Genomic DNA, 25,576 nt, shown 5'->3' on the forward strand with positions numbered 1-25,576 from the left:
AATACTTCTGAGAGTATAGTGTGTGTGTGTATGTGTGTGTGTGTGTGTGTGTGTGTGTGTGTGTGTGTGTGTGTGTGTGTGTGTGTGTGTGTGTGTGTGTGTGTGTGCAGTGTAGTGTAGTGTAGTGTAGAGGGATAAATGCCAAGCAGTTGTAGACTTGACTGCACCCTCTCCCCCAGTAGGTGAATATCCAAAAAAGTGTCGGTTATATGTACATAGCATTTGGATATAGCCTAAAACTTAGAAAATATTATTTTATACAGAGACTGGATTGTAGCTTATAAAATATTTTGTCTTATTTCAGACCTCTTTTCAGTGGACAGTCAGAGGGTGATCAGCTAGGAAAGATTATAGAGTAAGTTAATTTTATCAAATAACAATAGCTATATATAATATGAATTAAACTGCAGTTAAGCACTTTTAACTGCACACAAGTATGAGTTATATGGCACATATCAAAGATATATCCCATATTCTTGAAAATGGCACATATTATGTAAAACCTAGGTACATTATTCAAATACCATGAAAAATGGCAAATTTTTAGATTATATGAATTTTACATTCATGAATATTGCTATCGGCTTTTATCTTCCTTTCAGGATCTGTATAATTTTCCTTGCAGGAATAAAAATCTCTCATTTTACTTCTGAGTATAATTATTCCTTTAGATATATTCCACATAATACATTACGATCACTACCTGTTAATGGTTATTTAATGGTAAAATTAAATTCTCAATATCATTTGAAGCCTTGATAAAAATGGGGTTATGGTTTTCTTCCATGTGGCATATCCAATTTACAAGAAGAAGAACTCTTTATTGCATACAAAAGGCACACTCCATACACAATACCCTTCATGGCTACAAGCCAGGAGTTTACAGGAGAGGCTAATACAATGTAATAAACAAGGATGAGATAGGAAAGAAAAAAACAATATTATTATTACTAATTATACAAGTGTAGGATTAAGTACTGGAGAAAAAAATGACAAATTTACATATGAAAATATATACACAACAGCGTGTTATCAAGTTAGATTATTCTCCAGGGAGCAGTCCTTTTACTGTGCTGGAGTCATCTGAGTAGGCAGAGAAAGTTGGAACACTGTAGTGATGGACCTCAGGAGCAGGTTCTAATGTCCTGTGACGTCGTCCTGAGAAGGAAGTCGATGGAGTAAGTTCTGCCTATATTTTTTATCGACTGCGAGCTTGTAGAGGTTGTCATCCAAGGAGTGTATGAACTGCAGCATTTGCACAGGTAGGAACCAATCTGGTAACTTTAACTGGTTTGGGGGTGACCTGAAGGACTGAGGGCGCCTCTGCAGCCAGGTGGGAAGGAGCAGCAGTGCATAGCACATGCTTCTTGATTAGACCGGGGTTCGAGCCCGTCACCACCAAATACGGAGGATGTGGAAAGGTCAGGGAATGACCACCGCATATTCCCGGAGCAATATGGCCTTAGTTGCTAATGCTCCTAAAAACCAAATAACAAACAAACAAACCTGAAGGACTGGATTGGCCCGAAGGCTTGGTACTGGGATTCTCCATCCACAGTTAGTCCAGAAATCTGGTTCCAAAATAATGCCAACCATCATTTTTACAGCAAAGACGAGTCTTCTCTCATGGATAATGGCAGGAAGACATCTGATGTTTAGAGCTGCTGCCATCTGGATGGTCCTTGGTACAGGGGGGAACAAATATCTCCTTGATCATTGAGATTTTTGACACAGTAAAAGAGAAGGTGATTTTTTTATGATGTTTTGTTGCATTCTTTGCTGATTCTAATGCTTATACTAATGATTTGTTACCCATCAGGAGACATTTCAGGTTTTATTGAGCAGTCATGTGGGTTAAAATAATCACAATTTATGGTAATAGTTATAGCATAACCTAAGTAATCTTGCTAGCTGGTTTTCATGCTTCAGTTTCATGCAAATGGAATTTTGGAATTCGGTTTCTTATGTTTTTTTTGGAGTATGCACATTTATTATGTTATGTATAAAAGTATTTGTAGAAGTTATAAAAGGCTGTTGTTGTTTGAGATTTAGTGGCACAAGAGTAGCATCAGCTATATTGCACCTGTTCAAGTTTTGTTATTTCCTGTTATTATAAAAGGTATAATAACAGGAAATAACAAACCTGGGACTGCACCTGGGATTTCTCCCATCTCCGCGTGTGTTCGCTGTATCGAGGACAGTACACTGTCAAGCCAGAGACTTGAAAGTGAGTGGGCCATGTTTGTGCAGTGTGATGTGTTGTGCCCATTGTCTGTTCGGCTTATTGGCCGCCAGGCCCCTAGTGGGGCCTGACATTGACCATACCTTGCCACGTGGAGGCTAGCCAGGTGTGTCCAGTTTCACAACAAGTTGCTCTGGCAGGTCCTGCCACCTAGTTTCCTGGGATTTCAGTGGCTAGGACCTTAAAAAAAAAAAAAAAATCAAGTGTTTGACCTTAATGGGATTGCTGTTAGGAAATCGCTGGTTGGGGTTGAACGCTAGAGAGATGTTAAAAGCCCTAATAGGTTGGGCGAAATTTCGATGTTATTAAATTTAGATGTGAGGCTATTCGCTAAATGAAAGATAATAGTGTTAGTTGTCCCCTATTGGGACCCACCGTTGCCCACAGGCACCCAGTAGATTAAAAATGGGGGAGTGTACACTAGAATTTGACTGAAAGATTTACATGAAAGTGGTAGAATTTAGACATTGATTAGAATTTGGCGCCATTATTAAGGGTTGTACTCGGTCGGTTTAGTGAGAGAGGGGGGAAGACTGAAAACTGGGAAACAGATAGAAGAATAGGGACGATAGAGTAGGCATCCCCAAAGAGGTCAGTGCAGACGAGCCCCACCAGGCGAAGTATGGGGGGAGGCAGGGGAGAGAGGTCTCTGTCTCCTCACCTTCCTGCCTTGGGATGGGGTTTTAAAGGGAACCGGGTTAGAGTACCCAGTTCAGATCGCCAAATGGTGTGTCGTCAGCAAAGCTGCAGTATGTCTTTGTTGGTGATGGTTATCATGTCCATGTAGTGTCGAATCTGGTAAGAAGGTCAAGCTGGCTGCCCATCTCGCTCTGGGGGTAGGATATGTTAGCTGACAGTGGGAACCCACCAGTCGAAGGGGTGGGAGAGACACACATTTACTTTATTCATAATCTGCATTCTCACTCTACTTGCATTAATTTTTTTTTTATACTTTTTTTTCTTATATTTTATAATTTTTTTTTTTTCAAGTTTTATGTGTGTTTCAAGTTTTATTTTTTTTTTTTCCCCCTCACACTCATTCATATTTTTCTCACACACCAGGGGGGATGCAATGATGTGTAATGTAAATTTAAATACTAATTAAAACTAGGGTTAGTGTGTATTTAACTGCAGCATTTATGGTTTGTGTTCTTTTTCTCACACACTTACACTTTCATTCATTCTTGTAGCTTTCATTTCATGTATTCGACTCTCACTTTCTGCATTGCACTCTCTGGGCACCTCAATTTACTGTTATTCTTCAGTTGTGGTGCCGGCCACAAGCTTTTTTGCTAGCCACAAGTTTTTTGCAGGCCAGGGGAGAATGCAGTGGATAGTAAATGTTTGTTAGTATATATAAAGTAATGTAGGTTATTCCCAATCTTGGCCAACCACATTTGCTCTTCCACTCATTCCCATTCACTCTCTCTTTCCCTCATGCTAGGTCATTCTTTCTTTCACCAAAACTGCCATTTATTCCCTTTTACCATAATTCCTAGTTCACTCAGTGCCAAACCTATTCATTCTGTCTTTCATTCTCATTCATTCATTCTACATTGCATCCCCTTGCTACCAGCTTACTGATATTTTTCAGCTAATCTGCTTCCCTGGCTGCCTGTACATCTCCCTCCCCTACATGGTTACTTATTTGGTGTGGGACCCATGGTTCCTAGAAACCTGACATGACAAAGAATTGCCATTCTTTGTCATGTCAGGTTTCTGTCAGGGTGCAGAATACTGCTATCCTGACAGTTTTTAAGTCATCGTCTGGGCGTGGTGGGAAACTTGGGCAGTTTTAACTATTGATTATTGTTTAATTGCTGGAGGGCTGAATTGCCATTCTTTGGACTGTTCTGCGCATTTCGAATACTTTCTGTGTGAAAGATGTAAAGGCTTTATAATTTTTCTCTTCTCTGTTCATCACAGATTTTCATCTTCTCTGTTCTTCTCCCCTGGAAAGGGACCATTCTGTGCTATTAACTCTATTCTGGGGATGTCATATATTATACATTCATATAGAATGTGTGCCCAGTCTTCACTCTCACCACAGGTGCAGTTTGGGTCATCAGTCAGCCCTAAGGAGGTTAATTTCGCCTTTAGGGAGCCATGACCTGTCAATATAAATGTTGCAAAAAGTCTAGGGGCATACCACTTAGGTGGCTTTGGGCTAACCATTGACACCTGTGGTAAAAACCATTTGGTAACCAGACCTCTGGTTTCCTGCTCCCACTTTGTTTGCCATAACTCATGGAGCTTTGTAGCTATTCTTTTTCTTTCAGCATTGAATGTGTTCGTTGTATCAAGGGCTATCCCCAGAAATTCTGTGGGTATGCCCTTTTTAAATTTATAATATAAGCCTCTTTTGGCTACTTCCAGGTAAAGTAGGAGAGCTCCGGCCAGCAACTGTAGCGCAGGTATGCTTACTGTGCAACATGCTCTGGTAATAGTGAGTAGTACTGTCCTTTGTATCGATTCTAATTTGTTCAACATTGCATGGTATATGATTGCCAGGGTCTTTCTTTTGAGTCCCCAGTCTGCTCCTGGCAATCATACCTGTATAATTTCTCACTTTCTTCGCCAAGTAGATCAAATGGGGGTAAAAAGTTAATTTTGAATCAAAGACCACTCCGAGATATTTTAGTTCTGTTACCATTTTTATAGTGGTTGTGTTAATTTTTATTTGTGGATGTCTTCTTATGTCCAAATTGCCTTTTAGAAGTATTTGTTTGGTTTTTTTCAGGCGATATTTTGAGCATGTGTATTTGTGCCTGCAGCTGCAAGAGGGCGGCATTTGATCTTTGCTCTACAGCCACTCACATGTTACCTTTTACAAGGAAAATCATGTCATCTGCAAAGGCCAGGCTTTCCACGGGGTCCAGATCCAAGGCCAGAAATTTGCCCAGAACAATGTTCTAGAAGAAAGGGCCAAGGATTGAACCCTGCAGGCAGCCTTTATTCACAGGGCATGTCAATTCCTGGAACATTGTGCGTACTGAGACACTTCTGTCTATAAGATAGCTGTTTATTACCTTATAGAGGTTTTGTGGGGCATTTGCCTGGCGGAGTCTCCTAAGAACACTAGGCCCCCAGAGTGAGTCAAATGTCCCAGCAAAGTCAATGGAGATTGCTAGCATATGTTTTTCCTCTGTGTTTTTAACTGTTGTCAGTAGGTGGTGCATGGCATCCTCCATAAAATTGCCCTGCTTAAAACCATACTGATTGTTGGAATATAAACCTGCTTCTATGTAATATTGAGCTAATCTGCTATATATTAGTCTTTCATATCATAGTACAGGAAGTAGGGCTATTTGTCTATATGATTTTGGATCAGTAGGGAGTTTTTCAGGGTTTTTGAGAATTAATTTTAACACTGCTTTTTTCCATATTTTTGGGAGTATACCTTCTGTTTATTATATAGTGTTATTAATTTGTCTGGTGCTATTTCTGCTAATTTTTTGATAATGTCAACCTCTAAGAGATCAAAACCTGGGCATTTATTGTTTTTGGTTTTAGATAGTGCTATTTCTAAGTCTTGTATAGTAAACAGAGGTTCAATATTGGCATTATCATATTCAGTGTTTTCTTTTATAATGTCTAGCTGGGTGGGGGAATGATCCCCAGTTTCAGACTAAATAATACTGTCTAGGATGTTATTTACAAAATCAGCCCAACTCAGGGTTATGGTTCCATCTGGTTTGACAGTAGTTTCTAAGACATCTCCTCTTCGCAGCTTGTTGGTCACTACTCTGTAGACAATTTCCCAAGGGTTATTGTTTCCAGTAGTTCTCACTAAGTACCTCCAGCACTCCTTTTTCTTGTCTCTTATGAAGTTCTGGTTCTTTGAAAATGTCTCCTCGCCTGGTGTACCCTACTTCTGAGTATAGTCAGTTCAGGGCACCACCAGGAAACTGCCTGCTTCCTCGGTTTTTTCCTTAGGATAGACAGGGTTGCTGTTTTTGTTAAAATGTTTGTCATAGTAAGTGCTTGCTCGTCCAGGCTACAGTTGCCTGATCTAGACCACTCATTTTTCTGTTTTTGCAGCTCAGCTGCTGTATGTTCTGCGAAAATCTGCCAGTTTGCCTTTTTAAGGTTATATCTTTTGATATCCAACAGGAGTGTTGGGTTGTTTGTAATTGCCTGTTTAGTTTAAAGGAAATGGCTGTATGATCTGATGTGGTCCAGGCTGGCTGGACACACCAGTCTGTGATTTTATAATCTATTGAATTGGTGGCAAGAGTAACATCAATGTCACTCTCCCACATGGTACTGCTAAAAGTTGGGAGGTTTGGTTGGTTTAGCACTTGAAAGGGTGAGGTGGCTATATACAGGCGGGCCCCGATTAACGCGATTAATTCATCCCGCGAGCGCATCACGCAAAATGGAAACGCATTAATCGAATATCATAACCAATAGGAAAAATTATAATTGGTCCTTGACCTTCTGGAATGTCCATAAATAATTTAAAAAATACCTTTCAAATAACTTTTTAACTGTATATAATGTAAAAGATAATGAAAATAATTATGGAATTAAATGTTTATTGCATAAAACGGGTTCTTAAACTGTGCGCCACGGAATATTTTAAATTTTCGAGGGAAACACAGCGATACTCGACATCTGTCGGACACCGCGCGAACTACTAGCTTGAGGTAGTTCACAGTTTCAGCATTTCTTATTAAGTTGTTTGGACCTAACTACTAAACGAAACTGTTAGGTATTTCTTTTGGTCTGGGTGCGCCTTGAAAAAATTACTGAGACATTAAAGGTGCTGTGAACCGAGAAACTTTGGGAACCTCAGACATAAAATACACAATGAAGAAATTACTGTTGCGGAAATATTTGAACAGTGTTGACTTTCTCTTTTCATCAATCAATTTCCGATAGCCGACAACAATCTTCTCTGGGCCTTGGCGAAATAAATATTGCAGAGAACATCAAACCTTTTGTTTGAGGTTCTATGCGATACGAAAGATTTCATCTAATTCTTTTACCGTTACCTCCTTCGCGGTAACATTTTCATCTGGCTCATTTAAAATTTTGAATTTTTAAATGCAAGTCTGCATTGACTTTATTAGCAGGAGACAAATACGTCTTCTTCCGATGGTTGATGAAACACACCGAGGCGGGCAGCAGGCAAACGTTTGTTTATTGACCATACGACTTGCGGTAAGCTTAACACGTGATTCAAATCTTTTTCAACTATCGCATAAAAAAAAGATTGCGTTAACTGGAAATTTGCATCGTGTAAAGTGAAAAGTGGTATCATTTTTCAAATAGCGTTAACTGAATATCACGTTAATCGAATTAGCGTTATGCAAGGCCTAGCTGTAGTCTGAAAGTATCTGGCCATTGTGTGTACCTGCTCTGTCTTCCGTGCGGCTATGCCATAAGGCTGATTGGCAGTTGACATCAGCACAAACTATGATATTTGCAGTAGGTAGCAAGTTTGTGATTACTTGTAAGTATTCAATAGTTGGATTTATATCTTCACCTGGTCTGGAATATAGTGAGATAATGTAAAACTGTCCTACAGCACTGGTGATATGGGCACATACTCCCACTGGGGAGCAGAGGTGACCCACCTTTGTGATTGTAAGGTCAGTATTTTTAACTACTATTGCTGTAGAAGGGACACCTGAGGTGTATTCTATTATTTTATAGCCTCTTGGGCATCCCTAAATCCTACCCATATGTGTGTAGGGCTCTTGGAGTACCAAGATATCTATATTATTTTCTTCTAATTTGAGTTTGATCTGATCTACAACAGCTCTTGCTCTTTGAGCATTCAATTGGATGAGATTTAGAGTCCTAATCACATTAATGTTTCAGTCTGGCCCATAGTTGGTCCTAGATTGTATAAGTTTTGCCATTTTTTTTATAACTGGGGCATTTACCATCCCGGATACTATGTGTATAGTCAGTCTTCTGTGCTGCCTTGCAGGTAGCACATTTTGGCTGCTGAGACTTATTTTTGCAATTTTTAGTAAAATAATAAGAGGAGTATACCTCAATATAGTGCGTAGAACCCTTCCGTATGATACCCTCCAGAAATTAAAACGGAAAAAACGAAAAAATCGGCAAACTTACCGGTACATTAGAGTAAAAAATAAATAATTAAATAATCAATTTAACACAATACAAATCAATTTAAAACAATTAAAAATCAAATTAACGCAATTAAAAGAATCAAACGAAAATATTCAAAACGATTTTCCTTCCTAATTCGCATGAACGTGTCTTGACCTATCCGATAATGTTTGCAACTTATTAACGTGTCTGTTTTTTATTTCTGAGGCCTGTGCTTCCCGTCGCAAATCTATGGAGGTCTTCAATATAGACCAATCGTTCGGATGTAGATAATTTTTTAATTTATCGCGAAGCTTCCTAACCTGAGAAAGGTATTTTTGTTTATTCGAATAACGAGATTTTAAGGCAAGCTTGACGATATTACGCGATGTCGCCAGTGTTAGTTGTTTTATGCCTGATATTTTTTGATTTAAATTTACTCTGGCAAACTTCGGAACGATGTTGTTTTGAAGGCAATATTTTAGAAAAGAAATATGGTAACTTTGGGCCGAGTACCTTAGTGTAGATTTAATGTAATTTTGTACCAAGCCATTCAAAAAATATCCCATAGTTGTGTGTATCGATTGTTTTCTGCTGGAGAGACAGGAAGTGAATGAAATAGTCAATAAGAGTTTAAAAGTTAATTAGATAGTATGAATCAGAGCTGTGCTACTCAATATGTTCTACGTTGATAATATTAGTAAAATAATAAGAGGAGTATACCTCAATATAGTGCGTAGAACCCTTCCGTATGATACCCTCCAGAAATTAAAACGGAAAAAACGAAAAAATCGGCAAACTTACCGGTACATTAGAGTAAAAAATAAATAATTAAATAATCAATTTAACACGTTTTAATTGCGTTAATTTGATTTTTAATTGTTTTAAATTGATTTGTATTGTGTTAAATTGATTATTTAATTATTTATTTTTTACTCTAATGTACCGGTAAGTTTGCCGATTTTTTCGTTTTTTCCGTTTTAATTTCTGGAGGGTATCGTACGGAAGGGTTCTACGCACTATATTGAGGTATACTCCTCTTATTATTTTACTAATATTATCAACGTAGAACATATTGAGTAGCACAGCTCTGATTCATACTATCTAATTTTGCAATTTTTGTAATCATGGCCAGCTACTGCACAGTGACCACAAACAGGTTCTTTCTGACTGCAGTCTCTGGCAATGTGACCATATTTATGGCAGTTAAAGCATCTTTGGATAGGGAAGGGTTCCCTAAATCTATGACTGGTCCAGCCAGCATAGATTCTCTGTTCTCCTTGCAATACCTTCCAAATTTTTGGTGTAATTTCTGCAATTATGTTGAGCTGTCCATTCCTTTTGTTTTTTTGTTGCTCTTTTCAGCAGGAACTCAGCAGCAAATTCATCTATTGTCATTTCATTGTTAAAGTTTTTGAAGTAGATATCCATCATGAATTCTTTTTCTATTACTGACACAGGTACATCAAAGATTATAATATTTGGGTTTTTCCCTTTTCGTTTTTAAGGGAGCAAGCCCAGTTTTTCCACCTTAGGATGGTTTTTCTATTTTTCTTAGATCTTTGCTTGCTACCTCGATCAGGACTCCGTTATTCCTGATTTTCCGCATGTTGTTTATCTTTATTTCTCTCAGATGAGGCGTCAACTTTGTTACCACTGTGTCCTTAACTGCCTCACTGGTTTTATGGGTAAAGTCACTTTTTGCTTTCAGAATAATAATGTTGCTTTCCTTGTTTATATTAGGTTGCTTAGTAGCTATTTGTTTTGCCCTAGTTATGTCCTGTTTGCCATTAACCTTTGCACATTGGGCATAGGTTAATGTGTTCATTGGTTAATATAAAAGGTATATGTGTGTAGTATCAGTATCGCAATTGCACATATGTGATTGTACAAAGGTTAGATTGTACCATTTTCATTTTCTGCTGTGAAGATATAACCTAAATTTTGTATGATTTGGATTTGAATTTTATGCAAGGAAAGCCTGCTTTTATATTGAGCCATTTAAGGCTCAACATTGAGTGGAAATTTTATTGAGGTGAATGTCAGTCACACCATTCCAAATAGATGTAGCTATATAACAGTATTTTGGAGGTGTGTATAAAAATACTTGATTATAATTCACCTTTCAGTGACATAGATGAGATCTCATTTAAATAACCAACTTGCATTATTTAGTTTAGGGAAAATAGTAGTAGTAGTAGTAGTAGTAGTGGCATGTGATGCAAGAAAGCAAGTGTGTGAGCTTATGCAGCATCAGCCAAAAAAAAAAAAAAAAAAAAAAAAAAAATCACACCATTACCTACAAATGCCTGTCCAATTCCTCCTTAAATTTATTCAACCTATCAACTTCCACAACGACAGATGGAAGTTTGTTCCAGCAATTAACCACCCGCTCTAAAGGCATATTTCCGCACATCTATTCTACATCTGTCTTTTCTTAATTTGAATTTATGCCCCCTTAGGTTCGTAATCTGAACAAGTGGAAGGATCCCATCAGAATTCAGCATGCTCAACCCATTCAAGGCCTTATACACCTTAAACAGATCACCACGCAGGTGCCTAGTCTCCAGCCACCTGCAATTTGCAGAACTTAAGCCTCTCTTGGTAAGAGGATCCCTTCATTCCCCTCACCAATCTTGTTGCCCTTCTCTGTACACGCTCAAGCAAATTTACATCCTTCCTAAAATGAGGCCTCCAGACCTGTACGTAGTACTCAAGGCATGGCCTGACCATTGCCTTATACAGAGGGACAATCAACTCCTTTTCCCTGCTAGCAAAATTCCTATATATCATTGACAAAACCCCATGACCTGCCCTGGCAGCCTGTCTGCATTGCTCAGAAAACTTCATATCTGACTGCGCAATTACTTCCAGGTCTTTTTCATTTTCTACCTCCTTAAGTGTAGTACCACACAGTTGGTACGTTTCTCTGGGGTTACTTCTACCCCATATGCAGTACTTTGCATTTGTCAAGGTTAAACTTCAGTTGCCACTTCTTAGCCCATCTGCCCAAATTATCTAGATCCTGTTGCAGTAGCACACTGCCATTAACAACCCTGCCAACCTTTGTATCATCTGCAAACTTCGACATTAAGCCTGATATACCTTCATCAATATCATTGATAAATATACAAAACAACATGGGCGCCTCCGTAGCCAGGTGGGAAGGAGCAGTAGTACGTATCACATGCTTCTTGATTAGACTGGGATTCGAGCCCGTCACCACCAAATACGGAAGATGCGGAAAGGTCAGGGAATGACCACCACATATCCCAGAGCAATATGGCCTTAGTTGCTAATGCTCCTAAAAACAACAACAACAAAACAACATAGTGTGCATAGTCAGGTCAGGCGCCACCTGTGGTTTCCCACATCTGCACCATATGCACACTGTGAAGAAATACAGTACTACTGTAGATGCCAGAAAAGTGTTGTGTGTTGAATGTGTAGTTTTGTGTTGGGTTCTGTTGTGTGTCCTGGCATTTGGCCGCAGGGCCCCTGGTGGAACCCCACGTTGCCCGCACACACCACTAGGAGGTAGCTAGGCTGCCCATAATTCTCTGGCTAGTCTCCGTCAGGGTCGCCTCAGCTTCCTGAGTGCAGACCAAGTTAAAAAAAAATAATAAAAAAAAATAAATAAAATAAATAAATACAAATTTAAAAAAAAATACAAATAAAAAATATATAAAAAAATTACAAATAAAAAAATATATAAAAAATTACAAATAAAAAATAAAAAAAATTTAAAAAAAGAATAAAATAAAGTAAATGAATAAATAAATTAATTAAAAAAAAGAAAAAAAAGCGATTAGTTAGAGTGAGGTAGTACAGGGTGTACAGAAGAAGAGGGGAATGAAAGTAAGAGTAAGGGGATATAGGCAAAGGCATCCCCAACCAATCAATGGACACTCAGTCAATCAGGTGAAGGCAAAGAAAGGGGAAGGAATGGGGTCGAAAATGACTGTACAAGGGAGCACAGATAGGATCGCCATTTGCCACCTCTGTCATTGACATTGGGTGGGTGTCCAATCCAGGGGTTTAATTCCATCCAATGGTAGCTTTCAAACTCCAGTCGTCGGATAGTTGTCCGTTTGATGGTGTGGTGGTCAAGTTCATGACTGTCTAGTCTGGATGAAAGTCCATCATGGTCTCAGATCGTCTGTTGTCTTCCTTGGGACCGTTGTGGTGCCGGTACAGGAACTGTAGTTAAGGATTTCCTTCGGCTGAAGAGCTCTTGTGCGAAACGCATAAAAGCTGTATATTCCTCCCTACTATCAAGCAGGTGTGTTTCTTGGTCTTTGGGTATGTAGGTCAAGGAAGTGATGAAGGTGCAGCGGAGATCCTCATACAGGGGGCAGTCGTACATAAGGTGTGACCAACTCTCAGTCCCACCACAGGTGCAAATGTGATCATCGATGATTGCCAGGGCCATCAGTTTGCCTTTTAATGATCCATTCCCAGTTAACAGGTATGTAGCATAAAGGCCAGGTGAAAACCAGGGGGGAAGCCTGGGGAACACCCTGTTAATGTAAGGGAAGAACTTTCTACTGATTTCGCCTTTGTTGGAAGTAGTCCATCTGGCTTGCCACGCCTGCTGCAGATACGTGAGGAGACGCTTTTTTTCTGCTGTTCTGTCGTTTGCAGGGTCTGTTGTGAAGTCGAGGATGGTCTTGGAATTTGCTTTGGAGAGGTGGAAGAGTAGTCCACAGCGGACCACCTCCAGGTCCAGTGGCATGGCGCCTGCTAGGATTTGCAGAGCATGGGTACTGACAGTGCAGCAGGCACAGGTTGTAGTGAGCAGGATGTTTCTTTGCAGAGAGTCGAGGATTCGACTCTCTGCAAAGTATGTTATAATCGAGGTAAATATCACTTTATAGAATAAGGACAGAGTGTGCCTATTGAGTCCCCAGTCCCGTCTGGAGACCCCGGGTGACAAGGGCGGTGTAATTGCGTATCTTTCTTCTTAGGTATTTAAGATGTGGCTGGAAATTTAGTTTGCTGTCAAGTATAACTCCTAGATACTTAAGTTGAGTGGAGAATTTTATGGTCCTGTTGTCGATTTTTATCTGTGGCGGTCTGGCTTCATTGAGACTTCCTTTGAGCGTTATGGTGTTTAGCCCAGTCCTGTAGCTTCTGTAGTGCATTATTTGCCAAAGTCTCCAGTCGTGCCCTAGAATCGGCGGTAAGGGTGATAATAAGATCATCTGCATAGGCCTGAGAGGTGACCTCTCCTAGGTCCATGCCAAGGAATTCATCGAAGACAAGATTCCACAAGAATGGGCCCCCAGAACCGAGCCCTGTGGGCATCCTCTGTAGACCTGTCTGGTGATTTTCATATATGGAGCATTGACAGTGATTGATCTGTTGGAAAGGTAGCTTTTGATTGAGTTATATAGATTTACTGGAAGCTTTGATTGGCGCAGTCTGCCTAGGACGCTCGGCCACCAAAGTGAGTCGAATGCCCCAGCAAAGTCGACAGCGATGATCAGAAAGTATTTCTTTTGGGTAATTCCTACTGCTTCAAGGAGATTTTGGAGTGCATCCACAGTGGAGTGCCCCGTTTTGAATCCAAATTGTCTGTGAGAAGGCATGTTTGCATTGTTGTAGTGTTTGAGAAGTCTGTAGTAGAGTAGTCTTTCATAGAGTTTACTAAGTACCGACAGGAGAGCGATGGGACGGTAGGAGTTCGGGAGTTCAGGTGGTTTCGTCGGGTTCTTTAGGATTAGTTTTACGTTTAATGGATTTTAGGGAGGCAGGCCAACCGGACCTCTCCTAAATCTTCTGTAATAGAGATATTGGATCCATCAGTGTTTTAGGCTGAGTGTCTGATAACACACAGGATACCTGTTCCCCTCTAAGCCCCCTCATTGCCATTACTTGCCCCTAAGTTCCCGTGAGGCATATCCTTAATTCGGAGTGTCATGGACTTAGAGGCCTGGCAGGTGTTAGTTTCTGGCAATTCAAGAGATGATACCAAATTTTTGGGGGGTTTGCAGCATTCCCCTAAAAAAGGAACTCCGAGATTTTGCTGGCAGTTTATTTATGTGCACGATGTTGCTGCAGGAACGGCAAATAAGGTCCACTCTTGTTTTCTACAAAACAAGAGTGGACCCAACACCGAACCCTGTGGGACTCCACTAATAACATTAGTCCATGTTAATCATCAAAAGAAAAATTGCCAGCACGTTCAGCCTATCTTATGTTCAACTTATATGGTTATATTCAACTTGTCTACTAGATTACAAACTGACTTGCTGACCATATAGCAAAAATTCCTGGGTCATGCCATGTTTTTATCCAAATTTTTAATGGGATCATTTTCAGTGCTCCCCTTTCCTTGCAAAATTGACCATAACACTCAAAACACAGTGTGATAAATCTTCATGCTTAGATAAATCTTAAGCTTCTTGCAACATTTTTGTCTTTAGTATGCCACTTTTTTTCCCAATTTTATAGAAAATTTAATGTGTACAAGCCAATGTAAACTTAGTGGATAAATACTGTGACAAGAATAAATGTCTAGGAATTTGCACTGAAATAGGGACTGAGCCTTCTTCATATGTACTTGACAGAAATGACATTGAATAACTACCAATAAAAAAAAGTCTGTCCTGAAACTTTTGGGACATACATTGTATTTTTTGGTACTTATAGATATTTCAATTTGCAAATTCATAATGTTGAATTTAAACTTTCAAATTTTTCTTTCTCTTAGACATTCTTTATAAAATCAGAAATTTTAGTGCCAGAATGAAATATTAGATTATTCAAATCTGTGTTAATTTGAAATCATAAAGCTTTGAATCATTCAAGTAATAAGATTTCTCTGTCTGTGTACAAAGTATAATTCTGCAAGTTTATGTATAGGGTGATTTGAAATACATTCAACTCATAGTATATTTTCAGTTTTATTTCAATTATTATTATAAGCATAATTATAATATAGCTTGCAATAAATGTTGAAAGAGTCCTTCTTACCAAATGTAAGCACAAAACTTCAAACCCTTTTTGTCATTTTTGATGAAACTTTACATAGTGCTGAAACAGTTGCCATCATTGAAATTTTCATTTCTGTATTGATTTTTAATTCTTACAAAATGTGAAGGCTGTCGATCTATACCACTCCTTTTAAGTAGTCTGAAAAGAAAAAATCTGGAGATCATGAATGTTTTTCATTTTATAAACATCCACAGACATCTGGGGATGAGCAGTGCTGCTGCTGTAGCATATAATCACATTCTATATAGTTGTCAATGATAAATTAGCACTTACAATTTGAGTTTTGTGAATTTTAAATTATTCTGTAATATATAGAAAAGCTGATTATGCAGTACAGGCAGTTCCTGCTTTACGAGTTCCCGGGTTTACAAGTTTTTTTTTTTTTTTTTTCTTTTTCAAGTATCAACAAAATCGAAAATATGAACATTAATTGCGAAAAATGAATGTTAAACATTCATAAATACTGCATTTCAGACCACGCACATAGCTATACAATACAGTATACCTCGTTTTATGATATTAATCCGTTCCAGAGACACCATCGTATCGTGAAAATATCGTAATGTGAACCCAATAACACATTATTTTTTGGTAATTCATTTAGTTGGTAATAAGTTGAAATTTTTGCTATATAACTCTCTAAAAGGTCGTTTTCATAAAGTAAATTATATTAGTTACCAATTCAAATCATTAAAATGCACTTCACTTTCATCATTATCCTACATTCTGTTATAAGAACCAATTTTGAACGGCTTTGTGATATTTTTCTAAAGCACATTTCTGGAGGTCACGACCATAAAACAGTAAAAACAATTTGAACTTTCTGGTTTATTGGGCTTTTCTGTTAATGCAATCAATTATAAATGGGTAGTAAACTTGATCTTATTGCATTTGCGATAATCCCGATAGCTGGAATTGTGTGGGTTTTTACGTTATTATGGTGAAATGTGAAATCTTTACTTGTATAATAAACATAAATAAATTTTCAGAATCTTCTCTTCATTCCTTTTTTTTAAAGCTTCGTAAACTTGTTACTCCACACAAATCTTGTTAGTTTCAATTTGTGCATGGCATTAAAACATGCTTATGCATGCTATTGAAATTTATAAATAAAAGAGAAGATTGTCTTCAAAACAAATGCTTCTTGAAGCATTTTGAAGAAGACAACTCCTTGTGCAGCAAAACAACAAGTGCCAAGCCAATAATGAGTGATCAACGAGTGTGCATTTAGTCGATGATGACGAAGAATAAACATTCTTTAACATTTGCAAGTCATAAATAATTTCTTTATTATAATTTGCTTGATTTTACAGGCTGCGTTTTCATTTCTTTGGATAAATCAATCATTGTTTAAACAGACTAATCAGCTAACTAATTTCATTGTTCAGAACTTAACCCCTATTTTTAACATTATGTCTATGGGAAATAAATTCCCACTTTACGAGCACACAGTAGGAACTACATGTACTTTCATGCTTCACTTCTCAAAATGTTTTAACCATAAGTTCTTGATTATATGTGAGCTGACCTAAAATCTATATTTATAATAGGATTATGGGAACGCCATCAAAAGAAGACTGGCCACAAGATGTGTCCCTGCCATGGACATCATTTAGATTCTCTGAAGGAGTCCCACTAGAAACTGTTGTGCCTGAAATATGTCCTGAAGCAAAGGATTTGATGCAAGTAAGCTGGCCTTTGACTCGTGAAGGATCTTTTAAAAAACACACTGTTACATGTGTGTCTTTCAAAATTCAAAGCTATTTGCCTACTGAACTTACCCTGTATATTAAACTTGTTCCATTGTAGCATATGGTATGTGGGTGGCTGTACTACTGTTTATTATTTGTTTAGTATAGTGCAACTTCGATATAATGCAGGAGTCAGAGGAAACACTTCAACAACTGCATTATACATAATTTTTTATATGAGTACACAATTTTTTATATGGGTTCCCCTTCCATTTTAATTCATTTACTAATACACACTTTGAAATGTTCAGTGCTTGTGTTATATACATTCTTTCTGACATAATCATATAATTTAGTTAAAAATAAATCACATAATTTTTAAAAACTTTATCAGATAACCACTGATAATGACAATGTTTCTTTTGGGTATATGATTCTTAAAAAATAATATTGTACCTACATGAAAATATTAAACAGCAGTACTGTATTTATATTGTAAATACTGCATCAACTTAAAAAATGAATTTTGGAAATTGTTAGTTTCTTATTGCAATCTCAGGCCTCTAAAGGCATCATTTGCAGGAAACTGGTTTATAGAACAGTTTATAGAACAGTATATTCAGTAATCAAAGCACACAAATACACATGTAACATCAATAAGAGTGATTTTGCTTTCTTTGAGTGCCTTTGTTAACGAGTGCATTAATTTTGTTACAGCTTACTGGCCCTTACCATTAACATTACTAGAGGCATATGATGCAAGAAAGAAAGATTATACAGCATCAGCCAAAAAAAAATTTCCCCATTTCACTCATCCATTCGCTCCAAAAGTTTGTCCAGTTTTTCCTTGAATTTATTTATGCTTTCAACTTCCACAAAAACCAATGGAAGTTTGTTCCAGCAATCAACCACCTGTCGACTAAAGGCAAATTTCTGCACATCTATTCTACAACCGTCTCTCTTCAGCTTGAATTTATGTCTGAGGGGATAATCTGAGAAGAAGAATCCCATCAGCGTTGAGCTTGTTCAAACTATTCAAGGGTTTTTACACCTCAGTCAGATCACCAAACAGGTGCCTAGTCTCCAGACACCTGAGATTTTCAAATCTCAAGCCTGTCTTGGAAAGAGCAACCCTTTGTTCTCCTCACTAATCTCATTGCCCTTCTCACTACTCATTCCAGCAGCTCTACATCCTTCCTAAAATGAGGCCTCCAGACCTGTATGCAGTACTCAAGGTGTGGCCTGACCATTGCCTCTACAAAGGGATAATTACCTCCTTATCCCTGCTAGCAAAATTCCTGTATATTATTATTGAAAAGGTACCATAAGCTCTTGCAGCTGTGTCTGCACTGCTCAGAAAACTTCATATCTGATTGCACAATTACCCCCCAAGTCTTTTTCATTCTTTACTACCACAAGTGTAGTACTGCACAGTTGGTACATTACTCTGGGGTTGCTGCTACCTATATACAGTACTTTGCATTTGTAAATGTTAAAACTTCAGTTGCCACCTCTCAGCCCATCTGCCCAACTTTTCTAGATCCCATTTCAATAGCATACTGTCATTAACAACCATGCCAACCTTTGTATTGTCTGTAAACTTGAACATCAAGCCTGATCAATATAATTGATAAATATAGGAAACAATAATGGGCCCAACACCCAATGGCAACTCGTGACTCTAATGTATGGGGGTGCTGCTTCTTAAAGTTACATTAAATTGCCTTGGTTATAAGACATGTAGATATAGATGGTAATAATAATAAGCAAGTTAAAAATACTACAAAACATTAACTGGACACTTATCATTAACAGACTTGGGTAATCTCGAAATTTTATTTAAAAATAAAATCCATCCTTCAGTTTTTATTTGTTGAAAATAGACTGTTCAAATTGGCACTGCTCACACTGCAGTTTCTTTGACTCGTTTTATCACCTCAAAAATGGCATATTGGCAGCCTGGCAACTAAGCATTGACTCAACCACTGGGGCCTAAATGTGGAACTGCGTAGCGCACAGTTCCATCTATGGTTAAACTTCAAAGTTTAAAATGATCTCGTGTTTTTATTCATTTATTATTGAAATGATTATTGGAAATAGTGGATGAGTATACTATATGCGGGACCTGTTAATAAAAATATTCATTCCATTGCATTGTTCTTCTCAAAATTTAATATAACTCTGTTTACTATATATTTAGATTTAAAAAGCTGGGGGTACTGCAGTTCTGTAGTGCCTACAAATGAGCCACCCCTGCCAACACTGGGGAACTCCACTAATAACATTAGTCCATGAAGAGCAGTGTCCATTGCTCTTAATGCCATACTGTTTCAATTTGTGCAGCAGTTTTCCACATGCAACAGTATCAAAAGCTTTCCTGAAATCCAAGTATATGATATCAAAATTATTCTTTGCATCCAGTTCCTTTGTGACCACATCATAGTATCCAATCAAATTTGTCAGACAAGACTTCCCCTTAACAAACTCATGCTGTGTCTGAACTATAACTGAAGTCTTGTGTAGATGATCCTGCAATGCTTCTTTAACCAGTGACTACATTATTTTCCCTGGTGCAGAAGTTGAACTAACAGGTCTGTAATTACTCGTGTCATCCTAAGATAACCCATTTGTGAATTTGGGATACATTTGCACACAGCTCCAGTCTGTTTGAGCCATCCCTGAATCCAAGGATGCTCTCATAATTATGGCTAAGTGTTTGCCTACTTCCTTTGCTGCCTCCTTTAATATAACTGGATGGATCCCATCCACACCAGGTCTCTTTCTTATGTTTAACTTCAACAATTTCTCTTCCACTTTGCTCTCAGCTATTACAAAATCATTTAGCTCTCTATTAGAGTTTGATAAACTTCTGGCCTCCACTTCCTCCACAGAGTTCGTCATGAGTGAAAGTAGATACAAAATACTCATTCAGTTTGTCAGCTACCTGAGCAGGATCATCAACAGTCGAACCACTAACATCAAGTGGACCAATCTAATTCATCTCCTTCCTTCTAGAGTTTACATAAGTAAAGAAGTCTTTGCTGTTTTTCTTTACATCCTTTGCCAAAGATTTCTCATAATCTATCTTTGCTTACCTAACCTCCTTTGTGACTTGATTACAGACTAGTTTGTACCTTCCATAGGCTTCTGTGTCACCTGATAATTTATATGCATCCCATGCATTTTTATTCTCTGCCTCAAGTTTAGTTCATCTGACATCCATTTAGGCCTAAACCTTGAACAGTATTTCTTAGTTGGTATAAAAAGCTTGGTAGCTTCCAAGATTAATTCTTTTCTGCTTCCCAATTAAAATTTGCTGTTGGTAACATTGTCGGTTAGATCTATTGTATAGAATTTAAAAACTGTCTGAGACCAATGTAATCTGCTTTACAAAAGCAAAAACTCTCCCCTTTACCCCTAATTACATCTTTAAGTAAATCCCACATCAGTACGCTGTGATCACTGCCACCAACTGCATATTCTTAATGCATGAATAATCACTGCTGATAATCAGATCAAGAGTATCACTCTCTTTGTATGCTACTCTAGAAAACAATCATCTAACAAATCCACAAAAGTCTTGCTAGTGTGCAAGTGACCAACCGAAGTTCTAGTCAATATCTGGAAAGTTAACATCCACCATTATAAGACATTCTGATTTACTGGCCCACTCTATTTTTCTGTACAATCGTTCGTTGTACTCATCAGAGTCATTAGGCTTATAACTCACTCCTGCCCTCATTTTTGCTTTCCCAGTGCTTATGTCAACCAAACTGAAGATTAGAAGTGTGTGTGTGTGTGAGTGAGTCAACAAATGATTATGATTGCCAATTTTGTATAACAAAAATTTTCAGCTTTTCAACTAAAAACAAGCACAGTATTGTTATACCTCGGTTGTTGTTGTTGTTATTTGTTTTTAGGAGCACCAGCAACTAAGGCCATATTGCTCCGAGAATATGTGGTGGTCATTCCCTGACCTTTCCACATCTTCCATATTTGGTGGTGATGGGCTCGAACCCTGGTCTAATCAAGAAGCGTGTGCTACGCATTGCTGCTCCTTCCCACCTGGTTACAGAGGCACCTTATACCTCGGTGTTCCATCTCTATTAAAACCCATATTCCATGGAGAAGGATTGACAGTTAATGTTCTATTAACTAAATCAGGAGGAGAGGCAGGAGCAAAAAGAAGAGAAGATAATTGCATCAACTTCAAAAGACACTTTATATCTTCCTGTTAGTAGCAATAACAAAAAAAAAAAAAAAAAACACCTTGCCTGATGGAATGTGGCAAACTCAATGCCTTGGTAAGAGACTTGGTCTTAGCAAAACATCATGCTGAACTCCTAGATTACAGTTGTAAGAGTGGAATTTCTTCACTCCAGAAATACAAACCAGTGTATTTAGGAACTGTAGCCAAGGCTTTTCTTTTTATTTTATTTTCCTTATTTTTTTGATGTCTAAGAAATTGTATGCATGTTTTTTTTTTTTTTTTTTTTTTTTTTGCATCGGCTTCTGTGGCCATAGTGCACCTCCAAGGTTTTGCAGTACTTTGATCCAAGCCCAAGGCAGGATTCGAACCCGCGACCTTTGGGTTGCCAGGCAGGCACTTTACCCACCTGGCTAGCCTGGTCGGCCGTATGTATGCATGTGTGAACACTGATAGCCTGATGCAAAACTTGGGATTTTTTATTTGTACACTTGTCTAACCTAACATTAGCTTAAAAGCAGTTTTATTACACAATGCCAATAAAAAAGTCTGATCTCCATGGTTCATGCTTGTTGGTATGAAATAAACATAGGGAAGCTTTTCCTTGACAGTGAGTGCCACTAATCACAGACTATGGTTGGCAGATATGTGGTGATTTAAAAGTCATTGCACTAATTCTTGGACTACAGCAGGGAGTTTTCCTAAATACTGTCTTTTCCTTTGACTCTGGGATAGTTGTGCTATTGAAAAACACCAGAAAGTCAAAAAAACAGTGCTGATGGGAAGAATTTGTTCCTGGTAAAGACAGTGTAACATATATACCTTTAGTAGATTTGCAAGGGTGTAAACTCCTTCTTTATGCATAAAGATGGGATTTATTCAAGAACCTTATACTAAAGCATATGACAGTTTCAACTACTTAAGACAATTATTTGCAAAAATAAGTTATGAAAGCTGAAAGAAGGAATATTTTTCAGTGACAAATTAGGAAGCTGTTATGTAATTTCCACTTTGACCAGAAACTAAATAGCATTGAAAGACTGAAGTCTTAATTTACAAAATCTCTAGCTAAGTTTTTTAAGCTTAATTTACAAAATCTATAGTTAAATTTCCTTAATAAAATATATGTTTCCTTCACTCCCATGCCTAATGAAGTTACATTAATTATATGTGAATTTACTTAGTTGCATGTTTCACCAATTCTGTTTCTTTCCCCTTTTCGTAATGCCTTTTGAAACATGTTTTGTATGTTTGCCTAAGCATGTCCCCCCCTCTCCCTGCCTTGTATCTTCCCCCACATTCACAAACTTTCTGATGAATTGTGCTCTTTTTAACAGAGGCATCAGTTATTTTAACTAATTTCCCATCTTATAGGTTTAAAATTACTTTCAAACCATATTTTCTTTTCCAAATTCTTGTTTTTTCCTCAATCCCTTTAACATATAGTGCAGAAATTGCCTTTTTCAAATATACAGTAAGATCCCCATATTGGCGAGGAATACGTTCCAAGACCTACTGTGGATATAAGTGATCCCACACTTGCATGTTGCTGATCCCACATATAACGTGATTTTCTTGTACATACATATGTATAATAAAGTTTAATTAATAAATTAAACACACAGTAAGATATTACCAACATTAAATACGGTAATAATAAAGTATAGCAGACTCTCGATTTACCGGGATTGGATTAACCGGGCCACTTCAAGACTCCAAATTTAAAAAAAAAAAAAAAAAATCAACCAGAAATCATAAAATTCAAGTAATAACTAAAATCAACCAGAAATCATAAAATTCAAGTAATAACTAAAATAGGTATAAACAAATATTTTGCAAGTCGTAAATAAGCGACAAGAACCGGCGTTATAAGTCGTCATTGGGGGATTAGTGTGCCTATTATTTTGCAACTCCCACTGGCTTCACACCTACCACTCAAAACAAAAAAAAAAAAAAAAAAAAAAAGGGAAAAAAAAAGAGACCAAATGTTTAGTTTGATTTAGTGCATCGCATTGATTGTTGTGTTCCGTTGCACTGCAAAAAACAAAATTTTGTTTTGTTATTTATGTCAAGGATGTCGGAATTTATTTATTTTTTCTAGTAACTATATTTTTTTTTGTTTAGAAATCGCGAAAATTATGGGTAAACACAAGAGTTGTGCTTTCAAATTAAACAAAAACTTGAAATTATTCAAAAGTTTGAAAGTGGTGCATCCATTAAATCTCTAATGAACCATTATAATGTTGGTGAACAAACCATATGCAACATTGTAAAAAAATAAAGGGAAGCTATTTGATTTAAAATTGACATTGTAAAAAATAAATGGAAGCATCGTATTGGATACGCGAGTAGTACGTGTTAAGTTTTTTCATTTTTTTCCCTTGGTTAACCACGAGTAACTGAATCAGCGGATACGGGGGCACAACTGTACTTTCATCTCTGACTTGTTTTGTCCATATTCCTGAATTTATCGATAATTTTATCTGTTAGTTTTCCCAATAAATCATTCTTTTGTAACATATTTTTAAAATTTGCTATTTTCATTTTGTGAACCACCTAATTTTAATTTAGTTTCAATAATGCTGTTAGAATTTTAAACCAGTTTTAATACTGTGAGAATGATTGGAAGAGAAAGTTAAGCATTTTTTTTTTTTTTTCTGTATTCTTGAGTATGTACCTAATGCATTGCCTTCTTTTTGAATAAAAAATCCAAAAACAATAGTTGGATGTTGTCCTCTGTTTCTGGTTTGAATTTTGTGCTTTATATTGAAGTTCTGAATTCTGTTTCCAAATCAAGAAAGTATCATCCATGATTCTTACTGAAAGAGTTTAAGACTTTAGTCTTAATTAAAACAAAAATAGATGTTTATTTATAATTTGAATAGAGGACAAAACCATAATATGTTCTTGAAGTGTCTATTTTCTTTCAATGTAAAATTTTTCTGTGCACCTTACAGAGTCCTCTATCTTTTACTCCCTCTTATTCCCTTTTTTCCCCTTCTTAGAGAGAAAAAAAAAAAAAAGAGATGAAGGTTGAAAAAGGGACCACTCACTCACAAAATGCTAAGGAGGAAAATGCCACACTTTTATTTTTTTAATCTCTGGCAGTTACATGATATTATAAAGATTTTGATCCCAAACTTACTCCTGAGTGAATAGAATTGTTATAAAGTGCAAAACAGCAAATATCATTTGAGCCACTGTGATGTCATGTGACTAATAACAGGATTCATACATTAGGAAATAATTAAAATAGTTTTCAGTTATCTTGTATTTATCTTCAAAAGTTTCTTTGGGCATATGGCCCTCCAGTTGAATATCTATTATTGAAATGGATTAATTAAATTATATATTAATTTTAATTACCTCCTTATGGTGCTTTGACTTTTGTTCCATCTTGTAATAGAAACTAGAAATGATAATTATGACCGATAACCAGTGATATACCTCCTCACTAATGTTATTATCACTGCCCCATTAAAAAAAAATGTCTGATTAAATATGATAGAGTAAATCTTCTAAGGCATTCTTTTTTTAAATATGAAGTGTGGCTTTTTAATTTTTGCAATTCATAAAAATTGACTTTTTTTTTTTTTTTTTTTGCAGAAAATGCTTATCTTCAATCCACTGAAAAGGATAAGTGCTAAGGAAGCACTTAGCCATGAATACCTTAAGGAACTTGAAGCTTATCCACCAATTTATGCAAAAGCCAAGAAACCCAAGAAAACTTTAGCATCTGTAGGTACAAAACCTGGAACAAGTGATACAAAACCTGATTCTTAGAAATTTTTTGCCATTTAAATGATTTCTGGTAGAGCCATTGAAGTTTTGTATATGAATAAAGAATTTGTACAGTAAAATAGTTGTAATAATGTTTACAATTAAACATAGTCAAACTTGGGATCACAGGTAATTGTAAAAATAATTCAAAAGTTGGTGCTAAGATGTTTTTTGACTTTTAGCTAGTAGAGGGTTAGTTCAGTCTTTTTGATTAAAATGTTAATAACCAAACAGTTGAACTGGAGGTAAACATTTAGATGTATTGCATCTTGTCAGTCTCTGTAAAGCCTGTATATTTGATAATTAAATTGCATATTTTTATACAATTAAGAGATTTGTATATTTTAATTTTATAATACTTGGTATTATGATTAACTGCTGCTGATATATAAGGGTTGTTTAAATGAAACACAGAAATCATATAAAAATATGCATAAAAATCATATAAAAATACATATAGAAATCAGATGTGACTGTTCTTTAACCAGCCTGTATTTTTAATTTCATCATCTGTGTGAAACCACCTGGGAATTTTTTTTCTATCTCCCGAGGGACCAAAGGGTATGGTAATTACAAGGCTTCACTATTTTT

General features: G+C 36.9%; 1 protein-coding gene across 1 annotated transcript in view; it reads left to right on the forward strand.

Annotated features, from left to right (window-relative positions):
* Cdk4 (Cyclin-dependent kinase 4) overlaps positions 1-24,988 on the forward strand; it is a 157,688-nt gene extending 132,700 nt beyond the window's left edge. The window contains exons 5-7 of the mRNA XM_090380723.1: positions 305-355; positions 16,858-16,993; positions 24,812-24,988. Of these exons, the coding sequence (XP_090236849.1) occupies positions 305-355; positions 16,858-16,993; positions 24,812-24,988 (364 nt within the window). The remainder of the gene's footprint in view (positions 1-304; positions 356-16,857; positions 16,994-24,811) is intronic.
* Positions 24,989-25,576: the final 588 nt, after the last annotated feature.

The sequence above is a fragment of the Mastigoproctus giganteus genome, chromosome 9 (genome assembly GCF_048544385.1).
Source record: "Mastigoproctus giganteus isolate SK-2022 chromosome 9, ASM4854438v1, whole genome shotgun sequence".
NCBI lineage: Eukaryota > Metazoa > Arthropoda > Arachnida > Uropygi > Thelyphonidae > Mastigoproctus > Mastigoproctus giganteus.